The 26,497-nt window shown below is 41.7% G+C and overlaps 1 protein-coding gene across 3 annotated transcripts; it reads right to left on the reverse strand.

Moving 5' to 3' along the window:
* Positions 1-4,101: 4,101 nt before the first annotated feature.
* PLAAT1 (phospholipase A and acyltransferase 1) lies at positions 4,102-26,167 on the reverse strand. Of its 3 annotated transcripts, none has more exons than XM_075861762.1 (4): positions 25,785-26,167; positions 14,329-14,467; positions 11,282-11,550; positions 4,102-7,515 (listed from the first exon to the last, which is right to left on the reverse strand). In XM_075861762.1, the coding sequence occupies exons 2-4, from the start codon at positions 14,465-14,467 to the stop codon at positions 7,414-7,416; spliced, it is 510 nt and encodes a 169-aa protein (XP_075717877.1). In that variant the 5' UTR covers positions 25,785-26,167; the 3' UTR covers positions 4,102-7,413. The 3 variants fall into 3 exon arrangements, with proteins under 3 accessions (XP_075717877.1, XP_075717878.1, XP_075717879.1); XM_075861763.1 differs by having other exon boundaries at positions 14,329-14,488; XM_075861764.1 differs by lacking the exon at positions 25,785-26,167 and adding an exon at positions 24,285-24,353.
* Positions 26,168-26,497: the final 330 nt, after the last annotated feature.

Here is a 26,497-nt window from a genome sequence, read left to right on the forward strand (position 1 = left end):
GAACAGTTTTCCTTTTTAACCAAACACAGCGCTGGATCTTTTCCTTCTTTTTCCGAACAGGGGTACTCTATCTACTACGTACAGCGGGACTCTATAATGGAACTATCTATGAGGGGCTCTATGTACAGGGGGCACTGTGTGTGTGTGTGTGTGTGGGGGGGCACAGTGTATGGTTCATTTATACTCAGGGACACAGTGTATGACGGTATTATATTTAGGGGCGTAATGTGTGGCACTTTGAGAATTTAATCTTTATTTATAGGTGCGGAAATGTTTGAAAAGTCAAAAGCTGAAGACATCTGAGTGGTAAACTGCAAAAAATGAGTGGTGGCCAGGAGAAACTGTCATGAGGTCTGGACCGGACATTGAAAAAGAAGAGAAAAGAACGACTCCAATCTGAGAAAACGTCACCTGTGAGTCACTCAATATAAATGTTTACTCTGCCTCTATTCAGTACTGTAGTCACTGTATGACCTGCTGCGAGATTGTGGGTGGTATGATTTTTTTTTCTGTGAAACTGCAACTCCTAGCATATCCTTACCATTGTTTGGGCCATGCTCGGAGCAGTAATTTTATACTGCACAAACCTTTTCAGCAGGGGTTACACTGAATTTGTAAATGATCTCTGTACTGAGCTGTATTTGGTGTATTTACTAGTAAATACTGAGCTTTGTTCTGGTGCTGTATATATGTACTGAGCTTTGTTCTGGTGCTGTATATATGTACTAAGCTTGGTTCTGGGGCTGTATATATGTCAGCTTCGTTCTGATCCTGTAATTTATATATTATGTATTTATAATAACAAAATTGCAGGGTAGATGGAATTGTTGCAATTCATTGTTTATTTAATGTGAATCTGTCAGGTAGTTTTTACCCCTTGAACTGCCACCATGCGGTAATACATGACCTGACAATATTTCCAAACATTCCCCTGTATGGTTTTTTCAGATGCAGCAATATCTATAATGTCAACTTTTAATTACTCTTTAAAGGGTCATGGGGCGGTGCCGCTATCCTGAAAAGTCACACAGTCCTGACTCCAAACCCACTTTTCCATGCTTGAATGACATCTTGCTGGCTGTTTTACATCACTAACAGTCTCCTCCAGCTTACTCAGATGCATCATTGCCTTGAACTCCATGGGCACGCACCGTGCAGTGAGGTGTACTCTGCACGGTACATAAGCAAGAGTTGGAGGAGTCTGGTAGTGATGTAGGACAGCCAGGAGGACGTCAATCAAGATCTGAAGTGTGCCATTTCAATTTGCGCCTCAGGCAGCAGAAAAGCTAGAATCGGCCCTGCCAGCCCAACACATACAACTTCTCTTTACAGCCGAGGTCCACTGCCCACCCGCAGTTTTCAGCTGCATCGTCGGGTCTCTTAAGTGACCCATCGATGCAGCACTAGCAGCCATAGTTCTTGCTAAGGTCTTAAAAGGTTAGGGGTTCAAATCCCAAGACAAATGTCTCCAGCCAAAAAAAAAATTATTATATATCAGAGACAGCATATCTATAAGACTGCCACCACTGTAGCTATGCAACTGGACAGTATTAGATACAGCAGCCCAGAAGACAGTATCACACATGAAAGGCTTATAAACTGGGCCTCAGCAGACTGTTTTACACATGATAGACTTAAATACAAGGCTTCAGCAGGCAGTATCAAACATGATAGGCTTAGATACGGGGTGGAGTAGACAGTATTAGACATGATAGGCTTAGATACAGGGTCTCAGCAGACATCACACATGATAGACAAAGATACAGGGCTTCAGCAGACTGTATCACACGATAGGATTAGATACAGGGCCTCAGGAGACAATATCAAAAATGATAGTCTTATGATAGTTTTTAACGACATCTGAGTGGCACCCGATAGTCTTCACGAACCCATTCACTTTAGCGGGTGAATCGCGTCCGTGAAAACTGACCCGATTCTCCGATCCGTGAAAAGATAGGACATGTCCTATCTTTCCACAGATCACTGACGGGACTCTGCCGGAGCACACTGTCAGGTGCATGAGGCATTATATACAAGGCCTGAGCAGACAGTATACATTTACTTAGCCTCCCTACTCCTGAGTCAGGTCCTCTTCAGCTCCAGGCGCAGCGCTAGATTCTCTTCAGCTCTGGGCATGGCACTAGGTCCTGGTAGCTGAAGAGGACTTGACTCAGGGGCAAGAAGTAAATATATGGAGGAGTTACTATAGTAACAGGGGGTTAATGTATTTTCACATATTGGAACGACATAGGCCCAAGGTACTACAGTAACTGTTGACAGACATGGTTCATCTAACACTACTGCAACCCCTATACAATGGTGGATCAACATTGGGCGTTTTGGGCGTCCACCCGAGGCTCCCGGGGGGCCCATGGCCACCCCAAGTACAATGCATTTTTGCCACGATTTTTCCACGAAGCGTGGCAAAAACCACGACAAAACGTCATTGTGTATGTCCTGTAAAGGACCTGCAGACATAAAGGTCACATGACTTTATGTCTGCAGTTCTTGTTACCTATTAGAGACCTGCTGGTCACATGACCGCAGCTCCTACAACCACAACAAAAGAGAAGACCGTGAGTTGAGAGGTAAGTATAAGGGGATCATGGATTTGTTTAAGGGGTCTGGGATCTGTGTTTAGGGGGTCGGTATTTAAGGGGTCTGTATTTATGTGTTCTGGTCTTGGGTCTGTATTTAGGAGGTCTGGGGTCTATATTGAGGGGGTCTGTATTTAGGGTTTATGTATATAGCGGGTCTGTATTAGTTTAGTGGGTCTGGTCTGGGGTTTGTATTCAAGGAGTCTGGTCTGGGGTCTGTATTTAGGAGGTCTGGGCTCTGTATTAATTTAGGGTCTGTATTTAGGGGAGCTGGTCTGGGGTCTGTTTAAGGTTTCTGTATTTAGGGGACCTGGGGTTCTGTATTAGTTTAAGGGGTCTGTATTTAGGGGTCTTCTCTGGGGTCTGGTCTGGGGTCTATTTAGGAGGTCTGGGTTCTGTATATTTAGGGGGTCTGGGGTCTGTATTTAGGGGTCTGGTGTCTGTATTTAGGAGGTCTGGGTTCTGTATATTTAGGGGTCTGGGGTCTGTATTTAGGGGTCTGGTCTGGGGTCTCTATATTTAGGGGGCTTGGTCTGAGGTCTGTATATTTAGGGGGTCTGGTCTGGGCTCTGTATTAGTGTATGGGGGTCTTTATTTAGGGGGTCTGGTCTGGATTCTGTATTAGTTTAGAGAGTCAGTTATGGGATCTGTATTTAGGTGTCTGGTCTGGGGTCTGTATTAGTATATGGGGTCTGTATTTAGGGGGGCCTGGTCTGGGGTCTGTATTAGTTTAGAATGTCAGGTCTGGAGTCTGTATTTAGGGGTCTGGTGTCTATATTAGTTTATGGGGTCTGTATTTAGGGGGCCTGGTCTGAGGTCTGTATTTAGGGTGCTTGTTCTGTGGTCTGTGTTTAGGGTGCTTGTTCTGGGGCTGTATTTGCGTAGAGGGGTCTGGACTGGAGACAGCAATAGTTTAGAAGGTCTGGGCTCTGTATGCATTCTCATTTATTCGTCTGAGTAAAAGTGGTTGTCCCTTTAATGAATGGTACTGGTCCTTGGAGTTTCAATTTTTGTGTTTCTATAGAAGCTGAAAATGGCTGCAGAAGCGAAGAGCAAAGATGTCTCATCAGGAGCAGTCGCCATACTGGTCTGTGTCAGATGGAGAAGAAAAGAGAACGACTCCCATCAGAGAAGACATCACTTGTGAGTCACTGGATCTATAGGGGATCTCTCCTGACATGTCTGTTGTAGGAAATCCTTGTATTCCACATAAAGTCTTTGTGTACCCAGGACTAATAGACAAATGAGCGTTACCATTCCCATTGTCAAGAGGATGTATCCCTACAGTGTTATACTGTCAGCGATGGTTGGAGACAGTCAGTATGTAGGGACACAGCCCTTTGACAAGAGGAATCGTAACACTCATTTGTCAATGCTGGCACAAAAACGTGGTGTTCACTATAGACACGGCAGAGCGGCGGTGGGGAAGGGGGGCCCAAATTTGTGGAACAGCCCAGGGCCTATGGTCTACTTAATTCGCCACTGCCCCTATAGCTACGCCACTGGAGGGATATTCCCATAGGATGAAAAGCCTGAAACTAGGAGCGTTACAGGGGGTTTGAAAATGAATGAAGGAATAAAGATTGCAGCCTGAAGCTTAGTGCTTTTTTAATGCAAGGTAAGCACTAACATATATAAAAATTACTATTCCATGTCAAAGGTTTCCATAGCCTTTAACCCCTTATCGACACGTCACATAACTGTACATGACAGCCGCTCGGGGGACGTATAGAGCGGGCTCATGAGCTGAGCCCACTCCATAGTCCGTGTCAGCTGTAACATACAGCCAATACCTAACTTTAACGGCCTGACCATTTAACCACCTAGATACCGCGGCTAATAGTGACCGCAGCATCTAAGCCGTTAGAGAGAGGGGCGGCCCCCTCCGACGGCCTGTCTGAGCCGTAATCGTATCGAAATTTAGAATAAAGTTAAGGTAGTGTTTGCCACATGGTGAATGCTGTAAAAAGTAAACTCAAAAAACAATGGTGGAATTGCTGTTTTTTTCCCCATTTCACCCTGCAAAGAATTTTCTTTCAGTTTTCAGTACATTATATGGTACATTAAATGTATGGTACATTTTGATAGAAATATAAAAAAAGTTATGGCTATTGGAAGGCGGGAAAAAACGAAAATGAAAAAACGAAAATTGGCTGTTCAAGGGGATAAAGGGCCTGTTCACATCAGCGTTGCCCTTCCATTGAGAGTTTCTTTCAGAGGTTTCCGACTGCGCTATTCATTCCGTCAAAACAATGGCCAAACCATTAGCAAAGTTTCCATCACCATTGAGATCAATGGTGATGCAAACGGAAGCTAAGGTTACCATTTGCCTTTCCGTTAAGGGGTTAACCTGACGGAACCTCCGATGGAACCCCTCAACGGAAGGGCAACGCTGATGTGAACAGGGCCATACATGTCTAATCCTTTGTTCTCTCAGAGCTTTGTTTTCCTCTGCCCTTTGAAATAAACATGTTTGTACAGGAGGGAGATAGCTGTTGGTTGAATGAGCCGTTTACTGTCGCGCTGTTATGTGTTTGGTCAGCTTTAATCACAAGAGTTTTATGATCAGGAATGCATACAAAAGATTGGCCGATACTGTACGATTTTGATGTTTTCCTATTATGTTCAATGGTCTAAGTGCTTTGTATAACCTCTCTTTAACATTTCAATATTTTCCTTGTTGTCATAATACTTTTAACGTCAAATTAAAAAAAGTGCATTGTGTAGAAAAAGTGTATTGGACTCAGAAAGTGAATTATGAGTTAGTAACCGTTGATCTGATTACAATTCAAAACAACACAATAAATGGAAGAGGCTAACTCAATGCAATTTAAGCATTACCATGTGGCTAAATTATTGTAAGACAGTATGGTACAGTATTGATGATGTGTACAGTGTTTCTGAACCAATAAAGGGGTTGTCCGATTGTGACATTCTTTTTGTTAAAGGGTCAGACGACGATAAACTGATTGTAAGAGAGTTCCTCCAGTAGGAAATGACTTGTGCATTACTGTTCAAATCAATTGGCAATCTGTGTAAAACATGGAAGAGTCGGAGATGCTATTTGTAGTGGCTCTCTGCTCTTGCCTGGCACAAGGGGGTCTACAATTGGGCACGTTGTCTATGGACTCCGAATCCCCTATTATCCCATGTCAAAAGACTTCACTGGAGGTTAATAAAAAGGTCAATTTACTAATCACACAGTTTGTATATAAACATTCAAGTTGATCATTAGGGCTTAATACAAAACCTTTCAAATTATACAGATATTTTTTTTAGAATGAGCTGGTGGGAATACAGGTGTATGTAACATAGAGTTGCCCATGCCTCCACTAGTTATTGCAAGAGTGGTCAAGCTGAGATTGTTCTCATTGCCCTTTCTAAATGTCACAAACTTTTCAACAAACTTTGCATAAATCAATAGTACAGGCGAATTTAGGAAACTTTTTCTTATTGCAGAAAAATGCCTCTTTCTCTATTTATCACACTCATTCCCCCCTCATAACTGTTCACTCCCTCTGAGTTTACTGTTAAATCCAACTCCTCAAGACAAGACAGACTATGAGCACACTGAGGGATCAGGTATCAGATGTTCATAGAAGTCTATGAAGAGGGGAGGAGGGAGCAGGAGTAGTGAGAGAGGCAGAGAGAAACACACAGACACAGCTTCCCAGTAAGGCAACATTCACGAGCGTGTGCAACCTTGGACGTAAAAAAACTGACTTTTTTCACGTTCGAGATGCACCCGTGCGGGACGCGTTATCACGGATCCTTCATAGTCCATGGATGGATGCGTCAAAATGCTAGAAAATAGGACAAGTCCTATTTTTCCACAGACCCTTTACACGCTCCGTTGAAACAACCGCCGTATGAATGGCCCCATTGAAATACATGTGTCTGTATAACACTCTTGTCGGAATGAATTCTTAGGCTGGGATCACACTACCTATTTTCAGGCGTAAACGAGGCGTATTATGCCTCGATTTACGCCTGAAAATACAGCTCCAATACCTCGGCAAACACCTGCCCATTCATTTGAATGGGTTTGCCAACGCACTGTGCCGACGACCTGTAATTTACGCGTCGTCGTTTGACAGCTGTCAAATGACGACGCGTAAAATAACAGCTATGTCAAAGAAGTGCAGGACACTTTTTTGGATGTAATTTGAGCCATATTTCATTGATTCCAATGAAGAACAGCTCACAATTACGGCCGTCAAAGACGCCTCGCAAAATGCGAGTACGAGCAATTACGTCTGAAATGACGGAGCTGTTTTCTCCTGAAAACAGCTCCGTAATTTCAGACGTAAATGCAGTTAGTGTGTGCACATACCCTTAGTGTTATATCTCACCCCAGTGCTGGATTCACAGCTACACTACTAATTACTGCTGTATAATGTCCTCCATGTTGCTGCTGCTCCTATATATGTGATAGATAGAGGTAGAAAAGAAGCATTAGGTGCACTTTAAATGTGGTTCCTCCTCTCCGAAGGAACTGCAAATTCAGTAAATAATTGAAGGGCAATTGTCCTAAAAATGATGCACTCCTTTTTTTCCTAAAAGGATTTAACGTCTCCATTGACAGTGAAGTAAAACCCTAATGTAATTTCAACTTGTCGGATCATCAAAAAAAGGTAAAGCAATGAACAAACCACAGTGCATGCATCAAAATTAAAACATAAGTGATAATTGTGCTTTCCAGCTGTACAAAAGTGAGAAGAATGATGTATATCAAATATTTTGAACAAATTAAATATCAGTGTTCTTTGTTGTTTTTATTGTCCTTTGTTCCTTGTTTCAGTTGCTTTCTTCTATGTCAATATTGTCCTTGTCTAGATTTATTTTGAAAAATACCAAGAAGTGAGAAAGCTCCAGCAGCTGCAGTTACAAACCCAATGGCGCTTATAGCTCTATTGGCCTGAGAAAAACAAAAACAAATGTGCAAGTAAGAACATATTATATATATATATTGGACTGTAACCATTATATTTTTATACTAACTGGTTAGGTCTGGCAATGGTGAACATAAGCACAATGATGGTGTATTATAAGTGCTGCTTATATAAATATTGCTATGGTTGAGAAATGTGAAGTAAGGCTTGGTTCACATTTGTCTTTGTTTGGGTGATGGTTTTTTTTCTATACCACAGATCCAAACAGGTGGGATAAATGATGACAAACAGTACATTTTTATTTCAATATGGTGTAAGGAGCCCAAAATAAAAAGAGACCTGTTTTTTCTTCACTGACTGCAATAAGGAACAGGTTAAAAAACAAACAAACACTTTGTTCATCTGTTGTCAAATGGTGCATGGTATTTACTTTTACTAGCAATAAAAATGCCCATTTCGAGTTAGGCTGGAATTGTGGGCTGGGCAGCCTCTCTTACGGGTCTCTAATTTCTTACATGTCAGTACTGAGATGGAAATGGCTAAGGCCCCATGCAAACAAATTTAGAATTAATCCGTAATTAAGGGTCTTACTGCTATAAGGGCGTAACTTTATGCTACAGATGTGATCACAGCAAATCTGCCACAAAATCTGCATGTCTCACATGCTCCTTTAGGCTGGGTTCACACGACCATGTTACGTCCGTAATGTACGGAACGTATTTCGGCCGTAAGACCCGGACCGAACACAGTGCAGGGAGCCGGGCTCCTTGCATCATAGTGATGTACGACGCTAGGAGTCCCTGCCTCTGCGTGGAACTACTGTCCCGTACTGTAATCATGATTACAGTACGGGACAGTTGTCCTGCAGCGAGGCAGGGACTCCTAGCATCGTACATCACTATGATGCTTGGAGCCCGGCTCCCTGCACTGTGTTCGGTCCGGGTCTTCCGGCCGAAATACGTTCCGTACTTTACGGATGTAACATGGTCGTGTGAACCCAGCCTCATTCTAACACTCAATTGAAGTCCAAGCTCACAAAAACCACCAGTGTATATTTATTCCTTATGTTTTTTTTATTTTCAGTATCATAAAGAAAATAGTTTGTAATTCAGTTACTAAAGGTACTTTGGAATGCCCCTAATTTTGCAATATCAGCAGTGTGTCTAATTTTACTAAGGCCCCATATACACTTGCGTGTTTGAGCTGTATCTTGCATCCATTTTTTTTTTTTAGCCAAAACCAGGTGTGAAGGCAGGTCTAATTCCAGGGGCGTAGCTAGGGGGGGGCAAGCGGGGCATGTGCCCCAGGCGCAGTTCAGAGGGGGGCGCCAACGCCCCCTCCTCCTGCACTATAATTGTACCTGTGTCGCAAGGACACAGGTACAATTAGAAGCAATGAATGACCGGGCACATTCCGTGCCCAGCCATTCAGCGCCTCTCCACGAATGAAGCGACTGGTACCTTTTGTACCAGTGACGCTTCCATCGATGAAAGGCGCTGACTGACTGGCAGGGAAAGTCATCCTGCCCAGCCAATCAGCGCCTTTCATAGACGCCGCGTTCAACCCCCAGGAGACCTGCGCAGAAGAGAGCAGGTCTCCATGGCTGCCGGACGGCGTGGGAGCGAGAATAAGGTGAGTTTGAATTTTTTTTATTTTTTTTAAATTGTAATAGAAGTGTGTCTGTATCTACAGGGGGACTATATCTACAGGCGGGGGCTATATTTACATGGGGGCTATATCTACAGGGGGACTATATCTACAGGGGGGCTATATCTACAGGGGGCTATATCTACAGGGCTGGGCTATATACAGGGGGACTATATCTACAGGGCTGGGCTATATACAGGGGGACTATATCTGCTGGGCTATATACAGGGGGACTATATCTACAGTGGGGCTATATACAGGGAGACTATATCTACAGGGGGCTATATACAGGGGGACTATATCTACAGGGGGGCTATATACAGGGGGACTATATCTACAGGGGTGGGCTATATACAGGGGGACTATATCTGCTGGGCTATATACAGGGGGACTATATCTACAGGGGGGCTATATAGAGGGGGACTATATCTACAGGGCTGGGCTATATACAGGGGGACTATATCTGCTGGGCTATATACATGGGGACTATATCTACAGGGGGACTATATCTACAGGGGGCTATATACAGGGGGACTATATCTACAGGGGGGCTATATACTGGAGTGGGCTGTCTATAGAGCACCATATACAGGGGTGGACTATATGTACAACGGGGGGCTATATACAGGGGTGGGCTATCTGTGAAACACTATATACAGGGGTGGGCTATATGTGGAGCACTATATACAGGGGTGGGCTATATCTACAGGGGGGCTACATACATGGTTGGGCTATCTGTAGAGCTCTATATACAGGGGTGGGCTATATCTACAGGGGGCTATATACAGGGGTGGGCTATCTGTAGAGCACTATAGGGGGAGTTATTTGTGGGACACTATATACAGGGGTGGTCTATATGGGGGCACTATCTACAGGGGCTCTATGGCAGGCACTATCTACAGGGGGCTCTATGGCAGGCACTATCTACAGGGGGCATAGTGTGTGTGTGGGACACGGTGTATGGTGCTATTATAATTAGAGGTGCAGTGTATGGCGCTATTATGTTTAGGGTATGTTCACACGATGAGAGGCATTTACGTGTGAAAAGACAGACTGTTAACAGCTGCCTCGTTTCACACGTAAATGCTCCTCCTCGCATTTTGCGAGCCGTCTGAGACGCTCGTAAATCTTGAGCTGTGCTTCATTGAGTTCAATGAAGAACAGCTCAAATTACGTGGCAAAGAAGTGCCCTGCACTTCTTTGCCGAGGCAGTCCATTTACGTGTTGTCGTTTGACAGCTGTCAAACGACGATGCGTAAATTATAGGTCGTCTGCACAATATGTCGGCAAACCCATTCAAATGAATGGGCAGATGTTTGCCGACGTATTGTAGCCCTATTTTCAGGTGTAAAACGAGGCATAATACGCCTCGTTTACACCTGAAAATAGGTCGTGTGAACCAAGCCTTAGGGGCGTAGTGTGTGGTATAATGATAACTTTATATTTATTTATAGGTGCAGAAATGTTAGAAAAGTGAGAAGCTGAAGACATGTGAGCGGCAAACTGCAGAAATGGTTTGTGACCGGGAGAAGTCATCATAGAGGTCTGGACCAAATGGAGAAAAAGAACTAGAATCTGAGACGTCACCGGTGAGTCACTTAATGTAAATGTTTATTCTGCCTCTAATCAGCACTGTAGTCACTGTACGATCTGCAGCGAGATGATGGGTGGTGTGATTATGATAGGATTTATTTTTTGTGAAACGGCATCTCCCAGCATATCCTTACCATTGTTCGGGCCATGCTGGGAGCTGTAGTTTTACGCCGTACACACCTATACAGCAGGGGTTGCACTAAATTGAGCTGTATTTGTTCTGGGGCTGTATATATGTAGTGAGCTTGGTTCTGGTGTTGTGTATAGAACCATATTGCTTGTGAAATGTACAAATAACTTTATGCTCGAGTTACATAAAAAGAAATGACACGTCGATTGGTAGAGAAAACAAACACGGCGAGGGGGAAGGAGATGTCGGGAAAGAGGTTGGTGGTGGGGCGCCAAACTGAATCTTTGCCCCGGGTGCTGGAGAACCCAGCTACGCCTCTGCTAATTCATATATGTAAATTACATGAATTGATTTGCTAGAGAATTCATAGTATATTTCAGACATATAGCAAAGATGTCATAAACAAGATGACAGCACATTACCTGATCAGATACACCTTCTCCATAACGAAGCAGGGTGACAAAATGTTCACAGTTATTTCCTAGAAGGTCATAGCATATTTCCTGTCCAATAAGAATCTCTGCCCGCTGAATAATTTCTTCTGCTGGGAGTGGAGCGTACGTATCATCATACTTATTGTTCACTTTGTAAGTATCGTTTCCCACAACTTCTTTGAGGAGCTGCATCTTTACAAGAGCTTTTCTGCTGAAGACAGACTTTGCGCTAGAAAATGAAGCAGCTGTGTTTTCCTCTGTCAATGAAAGAGTACTTCATTTAAAATATATTTGAAGTGGTACCTTCAAACCTTAAAATCAAATTTCAATAGGGACAACCATTAGGGATGAGCGAATTTTCTGAAATCCGTTTCAGGTTCAATTCAGTAGAATCGGCCATGAGATTTGATTTTGGTCCCAATAAATTCATTGCAAATCGAAAGTCCCCCAATTGCCCTGAAAAGTCGTGTATGACACTCTGAGGTTCTAGGACTGTATCCAACCCCTTTTCAAGCTCTTTAACTTCAAGATAGAATTAGTAATGTCAAAGTGACAGCAACGTATATGGCTATGGGTAAACTGAGGGTAGCCGGTGGTAACAAACAGCCTGTTTCAAAACACATAGCACTGTCAAATTTTTTGTGCTTTTTTAAAATTAAAAAACGGTTTAAAAATTATCTCTTTTTGGGGGTAGATGCCTGCTTGTGTTTTGTATACAAACACGGTGGTATCGGAAGAAAAAACTAATTGTCACTTGGACATAGACTTAAGTAAAACGGCGCCGTATAAATGCATGATGCAGAACAATACGCTAATTTTTGGTGCCACTATTCATTTTTGGTAGTGTCGATTATTATTATTATTGCAGTGAATTTGTGAATTATGTGATAGAGATTGGTGATTCACAAATTAATGTAAGAATTGTATAGCTGCAGCAACACTCACTAATAGCAATGGCTGCCTGTGCCTGCCTAACTAACATACTAATACTGACTCCTATCTCTCTCTAAAATCTATCTATCGAATTTTGTATATCTAACTATTCTCTTTGCTATGAAACAAACTCATTGACACTAATCCACTATCTATGTGCAGCAGCATTTCCTGCTTAGGCGGTTTGTAATGGCTATGACTCATATGACTGTCATCCATTGAGTCATCAGTGACTCACACCTATACATCTCATGATTGGCTGTGCTAGAAGGAGGGCTGCCTGCAAGGCCCTATGGGGAGGCCCGCCGGGCTGCCATCCAAGTTCATGTAATTCCTATTTTCTGTCTTATTTTGATCTGTAAAACGGCAGCTGCCATTTTGAGTGATTCGTACGGGACAAATCCAAAATGTTTTGGTTTTGCGAAAATCCAAAACCTTTGGGGAATTCTGAATGAATTTGATTCATGTAGAGTCAATTTGCTCATCTCTAACTACCATTCATCATTCTTTGTAGCCCTAATAATAGAGGAGAAGGGACAAACAAGTCTTATAGAGTAGGGCTGACAAAAGCAAGAAGATAATTCTCTCCCTCTCGCTGACCGTTTATTTTTGCCCTTTAAAACACTGCCCCATAGGCTAATTACACTTTATTCCTTCCAAACATTTGCTTAATACAAGAATAACGCTCAGCTTTGGTTCCAGCATTAATTTCAATATGTTACTGCTCTCTCTATGATTAGATTTTCCATGCCTCATCAAGAGCACTTAGATACAAAACAAAATAAGGTCTTGTTAACACGTAGTTTTTTGCAGGCAGAAAAAATCTGCCTCAGAATTCCTTCAGGAATTTTGAGGCAGATTTTAAACTGCCTGCACATATTTTTCAGCCTTTTTTTTGCAGAGTTCTTCATTTGCGGCCATTGCAAAAAAACTTTGATTTTAATGGGAGGTCAGAGGTGGAAACCGTGGAAAGAAAGGACATGACACTTTTTTTTCTCTCTCGAGCAGCCAATAGCCGCCCAATCAATTTTCGGCAGTTCTTTGACGCTGATTCCTAGGACGTTTCTGAGTTAAAATTAGCGACAAAAACCTCATGTGAGCTGACCCCAAGAAATTACATCCAGGCCTGATGGTGTGCTGGATGCAGGATATAGTACTGTGATTTCATAGGATGCTGTAGGATTTGGGCAGACACAATGTGGTTCATATGACAAAATGGCAGCCCGGAATATAGAGGATAGTTTGGAATTAAAACGCAAGGTAAAAGGATTACAGGCCCTACCTTTTACTTGGTGTACTTCCAAATGAAAAAGATAAAAACATTTACCAGAGTGTTCCTTTAATCTCTCACCAAACCACATGATCACTAAAGATACACTTTTATCCACTGAATTATCAGGGAGGTACATTGAATCACTAGGTAAACCATATTGTCATTTCCTAACGTGGATTTTAAGGGTTAGGAATTTCACTTGGTAACATTTTTCTGCATACCGTATTTTTCGGACTATAAGATTGTACTTTAAAATAGGAGGAAAGAAAGGTTTTGCCTTAAAATGTACATTTCCTGGGTAATATTGAAATAATAGGGTACCACAGTTCCCCAATACAATGCCACACACAGAAATAAAGAGTGCTCTCACCCTCCCCTGAACTCACCAGACATCAGAGATATGGAGAGGCTAATGCTCTTTTTGCTGCTCTGTACATAGGAGGGGGCGTGGCTAGCAGGTCCTTGCAGATCAGGACCTACACTGACTTACTGTGCTGTGTGTACAAATGTCTTGGTTATTTGCTCACTGAACAGTGAGATGACAGAACTCACAGATGTGACTGTTCAGTGAGCAGATAACCCAGAGATTTTTTTTACATACAGCACAGGACATGCTGTTTCCATTACATTGCAATGCAAGGACCTTGCTCTAGCTTCTTCATACACCGGCAGCTGTTTGCCTTAAGGACATAAGACGCAGCAAAAAGATTACAGCACAGATTCTAAGATAGAAACTGCGTTTTATAGTCCAAAAAATATGGTATATCATATAGTTTTACTATTTAAACAAGAGCAGAGAAAAACAGAAAAGTGTCTTCTACGTACATACCCATTGGTGCAACATTAATGACATAACCATCACCAAGATACAGGGCCCAGTGCTGGTATGCTGGGCGAAATATTTCAATCAGGTCCCCAGGCTGTAAATTATTGGCAACCTCCTCATTTTGTCTGTCACTTGAAGCCATCTGAAAAACAGGAATTGTAAACTATTCCCTATTGAATTTTTTGAAACTATTGCAAATGTTTATTCTTAGGCTATTTTCACATCTCGTAATGTGAACACGTTTGATGCATGCATCATCTAATTTTCCAGCACATAAGTCAAATGTAGCCATAGGCCCCTATTCACACGACGGAGGCCAAAAGAGAGTCATTGTGGCCTCCGTGACGGTGGTTTGCGCCAGCAAACCTTTTTATTTTACTCTTTAGGAAAGCATAGTCTGCTGCACGTTCCTATACAGTGGGCCACTGCCAATGGCTATACAGTGGCATATGTCGGAGATTTATGTCAGGGAATACACCCGTCTACCTCTGACATATGGATGTAAACAAAGGCTTAAAAAGTCAAGAGAGGTGACTGGCTATGACCAGGAGAGCAGAAAGTGTCAATAATAGAGTCTAGACTATGGATCATAGATATATGCTTCTGTATTCTCCAATATATTTCTGCATTGAGATCAGTGGTGTGCACAGTATCCTTCCACATAAAATGTATTTGAATATTTTTAGATTTTAGTAAGTCATAGAATCATAAAAGTTGTACATATTATTTGTACCGTAAAAATGTATATAATCTATCATCCTGTGGATCACTAAGGTTTCATATTATTACAATTTTTGAACCATTAAAAGTTTGGATGCGACATAAACATACACATAAAAACACGCTCAAACATATATAGATATACTCAAAGAGGCTCTGTCACCAGATTATAAGTGCCCTATCTCCTACATAATGTGATTGGCGCTGTAATGTAGATAACAACAGTGCTTTTTATTTTGAAAAACAATCATTTTTGAGCACGTTATGAGCAATTTTAACTTTTGTCCAAGTGGGCGTTGTAAATACAAGTGTATGACGCTGACCAATCAGTGACCAACCAGCATCATACACTTCTTTTCATTCATGGCCATCTGTACTCACAGCACAGCGTGATCTCGCGAGATCACGCTGTGCTGTCACTTACTCACATATTAACTTTACCGAAGTGTCTTGAGAGTGAATAGACATTGCCTCCAGCCAGTATGCGATGTCTATTCACACTCCCGACACTTCGGTAAAGTTACTGTGGGACTTACTCGCACAGCGTGACCTCGCAAGATCCGTTTTTATTGTTCATTTACTAATTATAAATAGAATTTACCCATTTGTTCACCTGTTGTACTTTCGTGACGCTAAGGTAATCTCCTTTAATCCACACCCAATTTCCAATTAGCATGAAATTAACTTCATTTTGATACTAGTGTCTGTGGGGGGCAGTGGGTTAGGGGAACCAGCAGGTGCGTAGGCCTATAAACTTGCTCTTTAGTGCCCACACCAGCGCCAAAGCTTTCACTTTTTGTACTGGGCCTGTATAACCTCACAACATTCGGAAATCGGTGGTATGACCTACACTACACAAAGAGTGTCCCTTTATGTAGAAGTTACATTAGTACTAACTATATAAGTGTACTTTTTTTTGTTTGTTACAAAGATGGCAGTACACTGGGAGTTTATAGTATTGGGATTACTATATTATCCAGCTCCCCACAAAATCCAGCATAATTTATAAAAGCCTAGAATAGGTAACAGATAAGTGTCCAGAATAAATAATCTGGATGTACAGAAGGCTCTTATATCACATCTTGTGCAAGTGATGACAGAATGCATTTTGAACGTTGCTTTTATGGAAATATTTGTCTTTCTGAGCCAAACATAATACCCCTGTGTCGTGGTCTCAATCCAAAACTTTGCATGTACTAGAGTTTTCTTTGAACTGTAAACAGGTCATTGTCCCTAAACAGTGTGCTGGGATCAGAAACAGCATGGGGTCACCATTAGGTTCTTCTATTAGAAATATTTGTATTATTCCAAAAAGTACCAGATGTTGCCTTTACGAAAAAGAAAAAAAGTTCTACATTAGCAATTGTTAAGGTGACTGTGGTTGTTCTTGAAAACACAATTACCATAACTATTCTATCCTGCTTGTATTCAAAGGTATTTTTATAAGAAAATTACAGTATCACAGCTATGCTATCCACTTTTTAACAAATATTATTTTGCGAGAATTTATTTATTTTTTGTTTGGCTTTAGCAATAATTATCTTACCAATTACCTTCTGGGGCCCCACCAGATCCTGCATCCCTCTAAATGCTGACCGTAGTATGACGTCACTATGGACGGCACATCACTGCCACAGTCACTTGACATGTTGTCACAAAACATTAGTGCTCATGGAGGGTCACATGGAGCTGCAGGGTACACAGGGCAGTGGTAGTAGGTAATTTTAGGGGAAAGTTTGTTGTTTTTACATTTGGGGCTTAAATATATATAAAAAAAATAATATATATATATATATATATATATATATATATATATAAATTCTCAGAAAACCGTTTTAATGGTTTGTTGACAAGAAGCAATCTGCAATAAGTGGTCACCGTGTGGCAATAATATCCCTTTTACTAAGACACCTAATGAGAAGAACAACAGATTTCCAAGTATTCATGAAAGATCATTTACATTTTCATAGTAATTTGCTTATTTATACAGGGCAATTATCACATTATCTTGGAATTGCTCATATCTGAATGATAATCACTTTATACTTTCTATAGAATACCATGTGTGCAGCAGGTATACTAATCTATCAATCTGTCTATGGCAGAAATTGGATAAAGTACAGGAGAAAATACATCATCTGGTATCATTTGAATGCCCTTTTTATGATCTAAGTTTGCAAGATTAAATTTTTGTTGCTGGTGTTGATGGGAGAAGCATTACCAACCCATTTTGTAAATGATATATCTGTTGTTAATTGTTGATATTTTTTTTTAATAACATTTGGCAGTTATCATTTAGATCTAAATGATAAATGATTAAAGTGTCCCTTGACTGTTACGCTCCTGTCCGATTTGACATCGGGCATAGGGAGTCAAAACTGTTTACTGGGTGATATAGTTCCCGAGGAAACCCTACGACACCCAGTGAATATCATGCAAGAGGTCTTATTAATTATAATAGGAACTGTGCACGATACTAGCTGTGCGTCGTATGGTTGCCTCGGCAACTGTACTGTCCCCCCATGCAGTTACGGCTCTCCACGCCCGATGTCAGATCGGGCAGTAGAGTAACATTAGAGGGACACTTTAATGCCTTAGAATAACACGTGTTCAGAAAGACTGATATACAGGGGCTTATGCAGGTCCGCCCATTCCATACTGACAGGACTTTCATGGGGGGCCTAGTAGCGAAGTGAATCCAGCAGTACATCTGTGTGACGATGCAGGGTAGTGTAATCAATGTAAGACAATTAGGAAATAATATTTTGGTTAGACCATTTCCTTATTTGTTAGCTATGGAGGAGAGTGCTCATTAAGCGCTCTATCAAATCACAGTGACAACTGTGTGAGTGTTAAATCACAGCCACTCAGATCTCCCTATCCCTTGCACTGATCCCTGTGAACAATGAATGGCTCAAAAGTCATAATTAGTGTTTTACGCCGCCCTCTCCACTTTTTAAAAAGAGCCGTGACCTACACAAAGGGACGGTTCAACCACTGCCAGGCAAGTTTATTATAATTTAGGCCAGGTCCTAGTTGAAGAGAAAAAGAGCGGTGAGGTGAGCATCCATTTTTTATTTTATGTCTGATGGGGGTGGATGCCGCACATCCGTGGTCGTTGCGCAAGAATTGTGGCACAGACACGGTCTTTGCTCCCCAATTGTGGCGCAAAGCTTCCAAAGAGTCGCAACAGATTTATTAGGAGGTGTGCGCCTCTTAATAAATCTGTCACATCTTACCTCAGCAGAGCAGATAGCCAAGACTGGTGTATGAAACACTCGTCTTGGTAAATGTACCTTATTGCTTTCAGCTTCCTGTAAGAAGTGAAGACATTGCAGCCTGGGAGGTGAGCAAACCACAGGACACCAGGTTTGAGTAAAACCCTTCCGCACCTGAACCACAAGAGACTTGTACTAACTCCTTCACTACCCTAGACCACAAGGAGTGCTAATATTAACCTTCTACCATATACCACCAGACATGTCCACATTAACCTGTTCACGATCTTGGAGTTCCAAGGATGCTGCCCTTAGCCCAGTCACCAGCATACACCTCAGGCTTATTACCATTAAGGCCTTAACCAATATAGACCAACCAAAAAAATTGTATGAATTACTAAGCCACCTGTAAAGGATCTGCCAGGCACAGCTTCTGTGTCTACGCCCATAGGTAATCAGTCTGCACCTGCTTCTATGTCTGTGAGACTGACTCCATCTTCCACCACTCAGGATGGCAGGCTTAGGAGTGGGAGAGCCTATCACAGCCTGGCCAGACGGAGCTAGCTCCCACCCTCTGTCTATTTATACCTGCCTTTCCTGTTCCTCCTTGCTTGTGATTCTTCTTGTTTGTTTTCCTGGCCCTGCTGCAGCTTCTGAACTATTTGACCCTGCTTCATACTGACCCCGGCTTACTGACTACTCTCCTGCTCTGCGTTTGGTACCTCGTACACTCCTGGTTTGACTCGGCTTGTTCACTACTCTCCTGCTCTGCGTTTGGTACCTCGTTCACTCCTGGTTTGACTCGGCTCGTTCACCACTCTTGTTGCTCACGGTGTTGCCGTGGGCAACTGCCCCATTTCCCTTAGCTTTGTGTACCCTTGTCTGTTTGTCTGTCATGCACTTACTGAGCGTAGGGACCGTCGCTCAGTTGTACCCCGTCGCCTAGGGCGGGTCGTTGCAAGTAGGCAGGGACTGAGTGGCGGGTAGATTAGGGCTCACTTGTCTGTTTCCCTACCCCCATCATTACACCACCTTTGACAACCAGGGATATTATTATTAACCATCTCACCACTTCTAGCAATATTTTTTATTAACCCTCAAGCCACCTAAGCTAAGTTTAAGTGGTTGTTGCAGTGATATAAAATCTGTATATTAAAAACTTACCTAACATTTGCGGTGGATTTTCCGAAAAAGCTGTCATATGTGTGTATATGAGGAATAACACGATTTCTGGCCATTATATGACTTGTATTCTGCATTATTTAACAGTTTTCCCCTCTGTAGGCTCTATCTCTAATTCTCAATTTTCTCGTAGTTAGTGGGTGAAGCCTAACAATTATCATGTCGTCTATACACTGCACACAGAAAAGAGGAGAATGCTGCTCTCCTATGTCTATCTAACACAAATATATTGCAGCAGCATGAACGAGATTATACAGTAGTAATGAGCAGTATAGCTGAGAATCCAGCACTGGGTCAACATAGAAATCTTTCCAGCAGCTGCAGCAGCAGCTCCTGCTTCCCCCTCCCCTCTAGATAGACATCTATGGATAGTGTCCTCCTGCTCCCTTTCCCTTATAGGGAAAGGTTGCGAAGAGCACACCCCCACTTTCTGAAGTCTTTCTATTCTGTTTTGCAACTAGGGATGGATTTCGCCTGACAACAGGGGACAGACAACAGATTACAGGAAGGGAAGACATGTTACAAAATACCGACAGTGTTACAACACAAATAAATCATACAAACATCACTATTGGTACATGACATTTCCTAGATCTAGAATTACATAAAATATTTGCTTACAAATTGTGTGAACAATCTTTTGCATATTCCATCTTTTATTTCTTAATAGTTTTGTTCTCCGAAAATGGTAGTTGTGGAATATGTTCATTGTCTAGAGGTTTAAGTTTTCAAAAAAAGATAGAAACCAACTTGCAAGATATATATATATATATATATATATATATATATATATATATATATATCCAAGAAAAGAGACTGGAAGCAGCACTCAGCAAAAAAAGTATGAATTTTTTCACCCAACACAGCATATATATATATATATATATATATATATATATATATATATATATATATATATATATATGTATGCATTTTCCTTTGATATATTATTATAACCAAGGGCTAGCACATCTGCAGTACAACTCTCAGCATGTGTTTAAAGTAAAGGTGTCATGAATTATTTTTTTATATTATTAATTTATGTGTTTTTATTTAATAAAATATATGTAACACTTTTTTTTCCACTACTGGGGCTGCCATGTTTTATTTCATCTGTGTATGTGTCTCTTCACAGCACATACACAGATGAAATATGGCAGCTACAGGGCATAGGACATAACGAACAGGAGCCTTTGTTACACTGCAGGTAAGGTGTGTGTGTGCGTGCATGCGGGGGGGGTTTGTGTGTATGCGTTTGTGGGGGGTGCACAACAGAGCAGCTCGGAGCTGTTCCTCCAAAATAGCTGATTGTCGGCTATGAATGATCAGCGGCACAGAAGCACCGCTAATCCTTCATATTTTTTTTTTCTTTTTGCAGGTTCCACTGCACTGTTAGGACTACGTCGTAGATTTTCTGTTTTTAAATAAAATGGTGAAAGAGGGTTGTGTGGGGGAGTTTTTATTTCAATCAAAAAATATTTTCTTTTGTTTCTGTTTTTTAATACTTTATTACCACCTTAGTAATGGCAATTGTCTGTCTGACGACGTCCATTACTAAGGTGGGGCTTAGGGTTAGCCAGTAATAAAGCTAACTCCCCATTATTACCCCGGTACCCACCGCCACCAGGGGTATCAGGAAGACCCAGGTACGATCCAGTACCCAACCATCTGTAGTGATAGGCGGGTACTTGGGCGGCCGCAGGCTGATATTATTAGGCTGGGAGGACCAAAAACAGTGGCCCTTCCCACCCTGGTAATGCTAGACTGCGTCAGATTTATTGTATCTGGCTGGTTATGAAAATGTGAGTGCCCACGTCGTTTAAAAAAAAAAAAAAAGAATAAATAAATAATTGATGAAAACGACGTGGGGTCCCCCAATTTTCATAACCAGCCAGATACAATATAGTATTACCAGGGTGGGAAGGGCCAGTTTTTGGCCCTTCCCAGCCTGATAATAGCAGCCTATGCCCCGACCCGGTGCCCGACCATCATTACAGATGGTCGGGTACTGGATCATACCCGGCTCTTCCCGATACTCCTGGTGGCGGTGGTTACCAGGGTAATAATTGGGGGTTACTGCTAGCCTTTTTACTAGCCTTTTTACTGGCTAACACTAAGCCAGTCAAACAGTCGTCAAACAGATAACTGCCATTACTAAGGGTATGTTCACACGGCCTATTTACGGACGTAAATCGGGCGTTTTTGCCCCGAATTACGGCCGAAAATAGCGCCTCAATAGCGCTGACAAACATCTGCCCATTGAAAGCAATGGGCAGACGTTTGTCTGTTCACACGAGGCGTAAATTTACGCGCCGCTGTCAAATAACGGCGCGTAAATAGACGCCCGCGTCAAAGAAGTGACCTGTCACTTCTTTGGCCGTAATTAGAGCCGTTATTCATTGACTCCAATAAATAGCAGCGCTAATTACGGCCGTAATTGACGCGGCGTTCAAGCGCCTGCACATGCCGGTACGGCTGAAATTACGGGGATGTTTTCAGGCTGAAACATCCCCGTAATTTCAGCCGTAACGGACGCCCTCGTGTGAACATACCCTTAGGTGGTAATAAAGTATTAAAAAACAGAGATATAACTCCCTGTTCACACAGAGCTTGCTGGCACTGATTTTGATGTGGAAACCAAGCCGGAATCAGCGCCATAATCTACCCGCATTGATTTCATTTGGAGGCAGAGGCGTTTTTTTCCCGGGTGGCTTCTGACCACTCGTGGGGAAAAAAAAGCGGCGTCTCCTTCCTTGCGGCTTCCACCTCTGACCTCCCGTTAAAAACTTTTCGGAGGCATTTTTCGTTGCGTTTTTGCCCATGGTTCTTGCATCAGCCTTAATAGCCACGGGTGAAAACTGCCACGAAAACAGCAGAATAAAAAGTGTAGGCAGTCTAAAATCGGCTTCAAAATTTATGAAGGCATTCTGAGGCAGATTTTTTTTCTGGCTGCAAAAAACTGTGTGAACAGGGTCTAAGGGTGATTTTGCCGCATTTTTCCCGCACGGCTGAAAACCACATCGAATAGCACATGCATTTTTACCACAATTTTTTCTATGTCGTTTTGGGCAGGGTGACGAAAACACGGCAAAACCGCATTGTGTGAATACACCCTAAGAAAATATATTTTTTGTCAAATAAAAATTCCCAAGCACAACCCTCGTTAAGCATTTTATTTAAAAAACCGTACAACATCGTAGTAGTCCAGCGTATCTACGACGTAGTCCAAACGGTCGAGCAGAACTTGCAAAATAAAAAAATAAAATGAGTAATATAAAAAATAAAAATCTTCTCACCTACAACTGTCTTCGCCCTGCACTGCAATAAAAACTAGACGTCAATAAAAAATAATTCCCTTAGGGCATGTTCACACGCCGTTTAAAAAAAAAAATACTACATGTAGATGTGTAAAATACACCAGCGGAACGCTTCTCTTCGTTACCACCCAGCTTCTGGCAGTGCACAGACACACAGTGTGTCCTCGCGAGATCACGCTTTGACGTCACTCACTTCCTCCCACAGGAACTTCATTGCGTCGGATGAGCGAGGACACGCTGTGTGTCTGAACTGCCAGAAGCTGGGTGGTAACGAAGCAAAGTGGATGATGCTGATTCGTCAGCATCATACACTTCCATTCACAACGCCCAGCTAGTAAAACATGTAAAAATGCCCAGATGTACACACACAATACACGCCCACTTGGACATAACTTTAAACATGCCAAGTTGTACTTAAGAAAGGCTCATTTGCATAAATATAAAAATGGTCATAACTTGGGCAAAAATGCTCGTTTTTGGAAAAAAAAAACGTTACTGTTATCTACATTGCAGCGCCGATCTGCTGCTTTAGGAGATAGGGGGTTGAAAATCTGGTGACAGAGCCTCTTTAAGTCTTTGGGTCCCTATTATGGACCTGTTGACACTCTCTGTACCATCGTATAGTGCCTCTGTTGGACAGTGTATTCTGCCCTAGAAGCAATACTTTTAGGGGAGAACAGATCAGTAATTTGGCATGCCATGAAAAAACTTTTGTGTGTCCCCATATAAAAAGGTACAATATGCCCAATAGTCTATACTGTAGGCATTGTAGTATGGATGTATCCAACATGGATCTGTAATATTGCAGTGTGCATACATTATTTTTCCTTTTTGGGTGAAATGCCTGATGTCTTTTAAATGTCTTAATGTTTGCTGTCCTTTTTTTCTGAGACAGTAGTGCTTTGTCTTGGGTGGATGATGTTTATTCAATGGTGCAATAATGGAGAAGCTGAGCTATGAGTCCTGCTTGGGCAGAGAAAAAAAAACGGTGAAACATTTTCAATAACTAAAGCTCTTGTTAATATACCCGAGAGCTGATTTTGGCAACCTGCAATGGGTGATGGGCCTCCAACTGCAGATAGCAGTAAAATTGGTAGTATCTCGAGTTCTTGTGATATGAGCAGGTACTGAACATCATTTTGTTTATTACTTTTTTTTACATCGAAAAACAAAGAAAATAAATTAAATAAATTATTATTTCAAAATAGTTCTACATTCTAATATACATATTACAGAAGAGAGAAGGCAATGAGTACAAAAAGAAAAAAAAAAGACTAAAGATGTAAAAGAAAAAAGAAAATAACTCTTTTAGCTGCTGGATCAGCTTATATGTCTGTAGGATTCCAGCCACTTGTTTGTGCCTAATCTCTAAATGTATATAGAATTTGCTGGCGAATAAACACGAGGGGGGTCAAAAAGAAAAAGTAAAATGAGGACACAGTATGGAAGGTTCTGGAATCTTAGAGTTCAAATGTGGCTTTTCCCAACATAGATAAAGACAAAGAATAACAGATCCATGTACCTGTCAACTTGAACATTCTCTATGCATTAACACAGGCCAGAACAATTGAAGCAGAACATCCCCATGGAAACAGTGTTAACGTTATAGAGTATAATGAACAGTGAGAACTAAAGGCAAACACAACAGAGATTCTGTCAAATATCTAGATTTCTGATGGAGAAGTCACAAATCTTGCATTCACTTTGCAGTTTTTGGTATTAAATACTCTATTTCCAGAAGCAGCTGTACATCGTGTAACAGACTGTTACTATAAGATCATACTATTTCTAAATACAGATTGCTTTTTGTAGGTACTACAGTGCTGGTATAACATTATAAAAGTGATTGTCCAGCATCTTGGATCGCCACAGATCTCAGGAATAAGAAGCTCCTTGTCTCAGCCTGGTCCGTGACTTAATTGTAGAAGTGGCTGGATATAGTTACATAGTACGTTTGATCTCATTTAAAATGAATCGGAGTTACAGACACTTATGGCACCCTCTCTATAGAAACCATGGACCGAGTCAAGAACAGGAGCGGTGCACTCTCAAAATTGGTGAGAGCCCAACTGCTGGCACCTCATCATTCTGATTTATCATGAAAGTATTTCATGAGACAATTCCTTTAAACTGACAATACATGTTAAAATTAAGAACGATTCTCTTCAGAAATTACGGCATTAACTTTACGATAATTGTTTTATGGTCATGATGGGAATACAAGGTTTGACCTTCAATGCCCTCCTATCACCACCATCACCCAGGTATAAGGTATAAGAAATAGGGCCTTTCACACAAGAAGTCTGTCAAAGTCAGCACAGAGATAAAACATTTTCCTCTACTCTGAATTTTTTTTAAATTATATATATATATAGATGTATGTATGTTCTTCATTTATTTTCTTTGGTTAAGTTGTTAAAAATTCTCTTCAGCTGTTAAATTGGAAAAGCTGGGTGAATAGCAATATGATGGCCATTGCAGTTCCCACACGGTTTGTCACTCAGCTTTGTGATGTGGTGATACATGTTCCTGCTCTGGCATTGCTTCATAACTGGGCAGATTCGCCTTTCTGGACAGAAGTAAAGCTGATTTGTAGCCATCGTACTAAGTGTAATACCAGCCCTATTAATTTTTTTTACCCAGCTTTCCCGGGAACAGATAAAATTAAGAAACAGCTGAGAAAAATTTTAAAAATCTTGGCAGCAGATATTAAACTGGTGAATTTTTGGGGGCAATCTTTTACTTCATTTCACTTGCACCCATGATAAATATTCATACCCCATAAGTTACTATGTGTTACTATGACTAAGATCATCTTTGTAGTCTAGTCTGTAATGTGAAGAACACTACTCCATCTTGAAAAGCTCTCGTTTTTAAGTACTGGTGGGACTACAGTAGGTGTCATACGGTCTACGCTGCCTGTTGTAGTGCTGTGTAGCCCCTTAGCAGGTTACATGCAGTTGTCTGAGCCTTTCCTACACTGAAATATCTCACATTCCTTGGCAGAAAGCTTGGTACTTACCGGTGTGTGGCGAGCATGTCATCACCGTGGTCCATGTACAGGAGCTGCGCTCTCCTGAGGGACAGGTGCTTGTACACACCTTATGCACTCAACACCTCTTTGTCATGCGCAGCAGCAGAAATTGTTATGCAAAATAAATGCTGCCCAAAAGCCAATCAGAAGCCACGGATGCTTATACATCCAGGCAAAAGAGCTGCTTCTGGACATAGCGTGGTGCCCGGTCATGTGAGGAGGGGCACATATAAAAAACAGAAAGTCAGCTCACCACCTTGCTGATTGTTTGGCATGCATCCAAACAACAGGGCTTCTCCCTCGCTGCATGGAATATCCTCTCAATGGCTGCGGACATAATCCAGCTATTGAGGAGAAAGGATCCTGCATCCTTTATGTAGCCCAGCACAAAAACATATAGAAAACGCTTTTGCGCTTTGAGCAGATGAATGCCTCTTAGTCATAGCGTTCATAATGTGCACAGACATGGAAACAGGGAAAAAGCAGTGAACTTTCCACCTACTAAAATCATTGACATCACACATCTCGACGACAGGGACTCCATAGGTAACCCATACTTGTATAGGGGAGACACCTCTTACTTTTTTGAAGCATTAACCCATTGTTGATCAAAGGCAACAGTCTTTAATGGATGAAAATAAATGTATAACTAGCAAACCGAGTAATACCCCAAAATATACTAGTGGTCCTAGTGACTAGAT

The sequence above is a fragment of the Rhinoderma darwinii genome, chromosome 4 (assembly GCF_050947455.1).
Source record: "Rhinoderma darwinii isolate aRhiDar2 chromosome 4, aRhiDar2.hap1, whole genome shotgun sequence".
Lineage (NCBI taxonomy): Eukaryota > Metazoa > Chordata > Amphibia > Anura > Rhinodermatidae > Rhinoderma > Rhinoderma darwinii.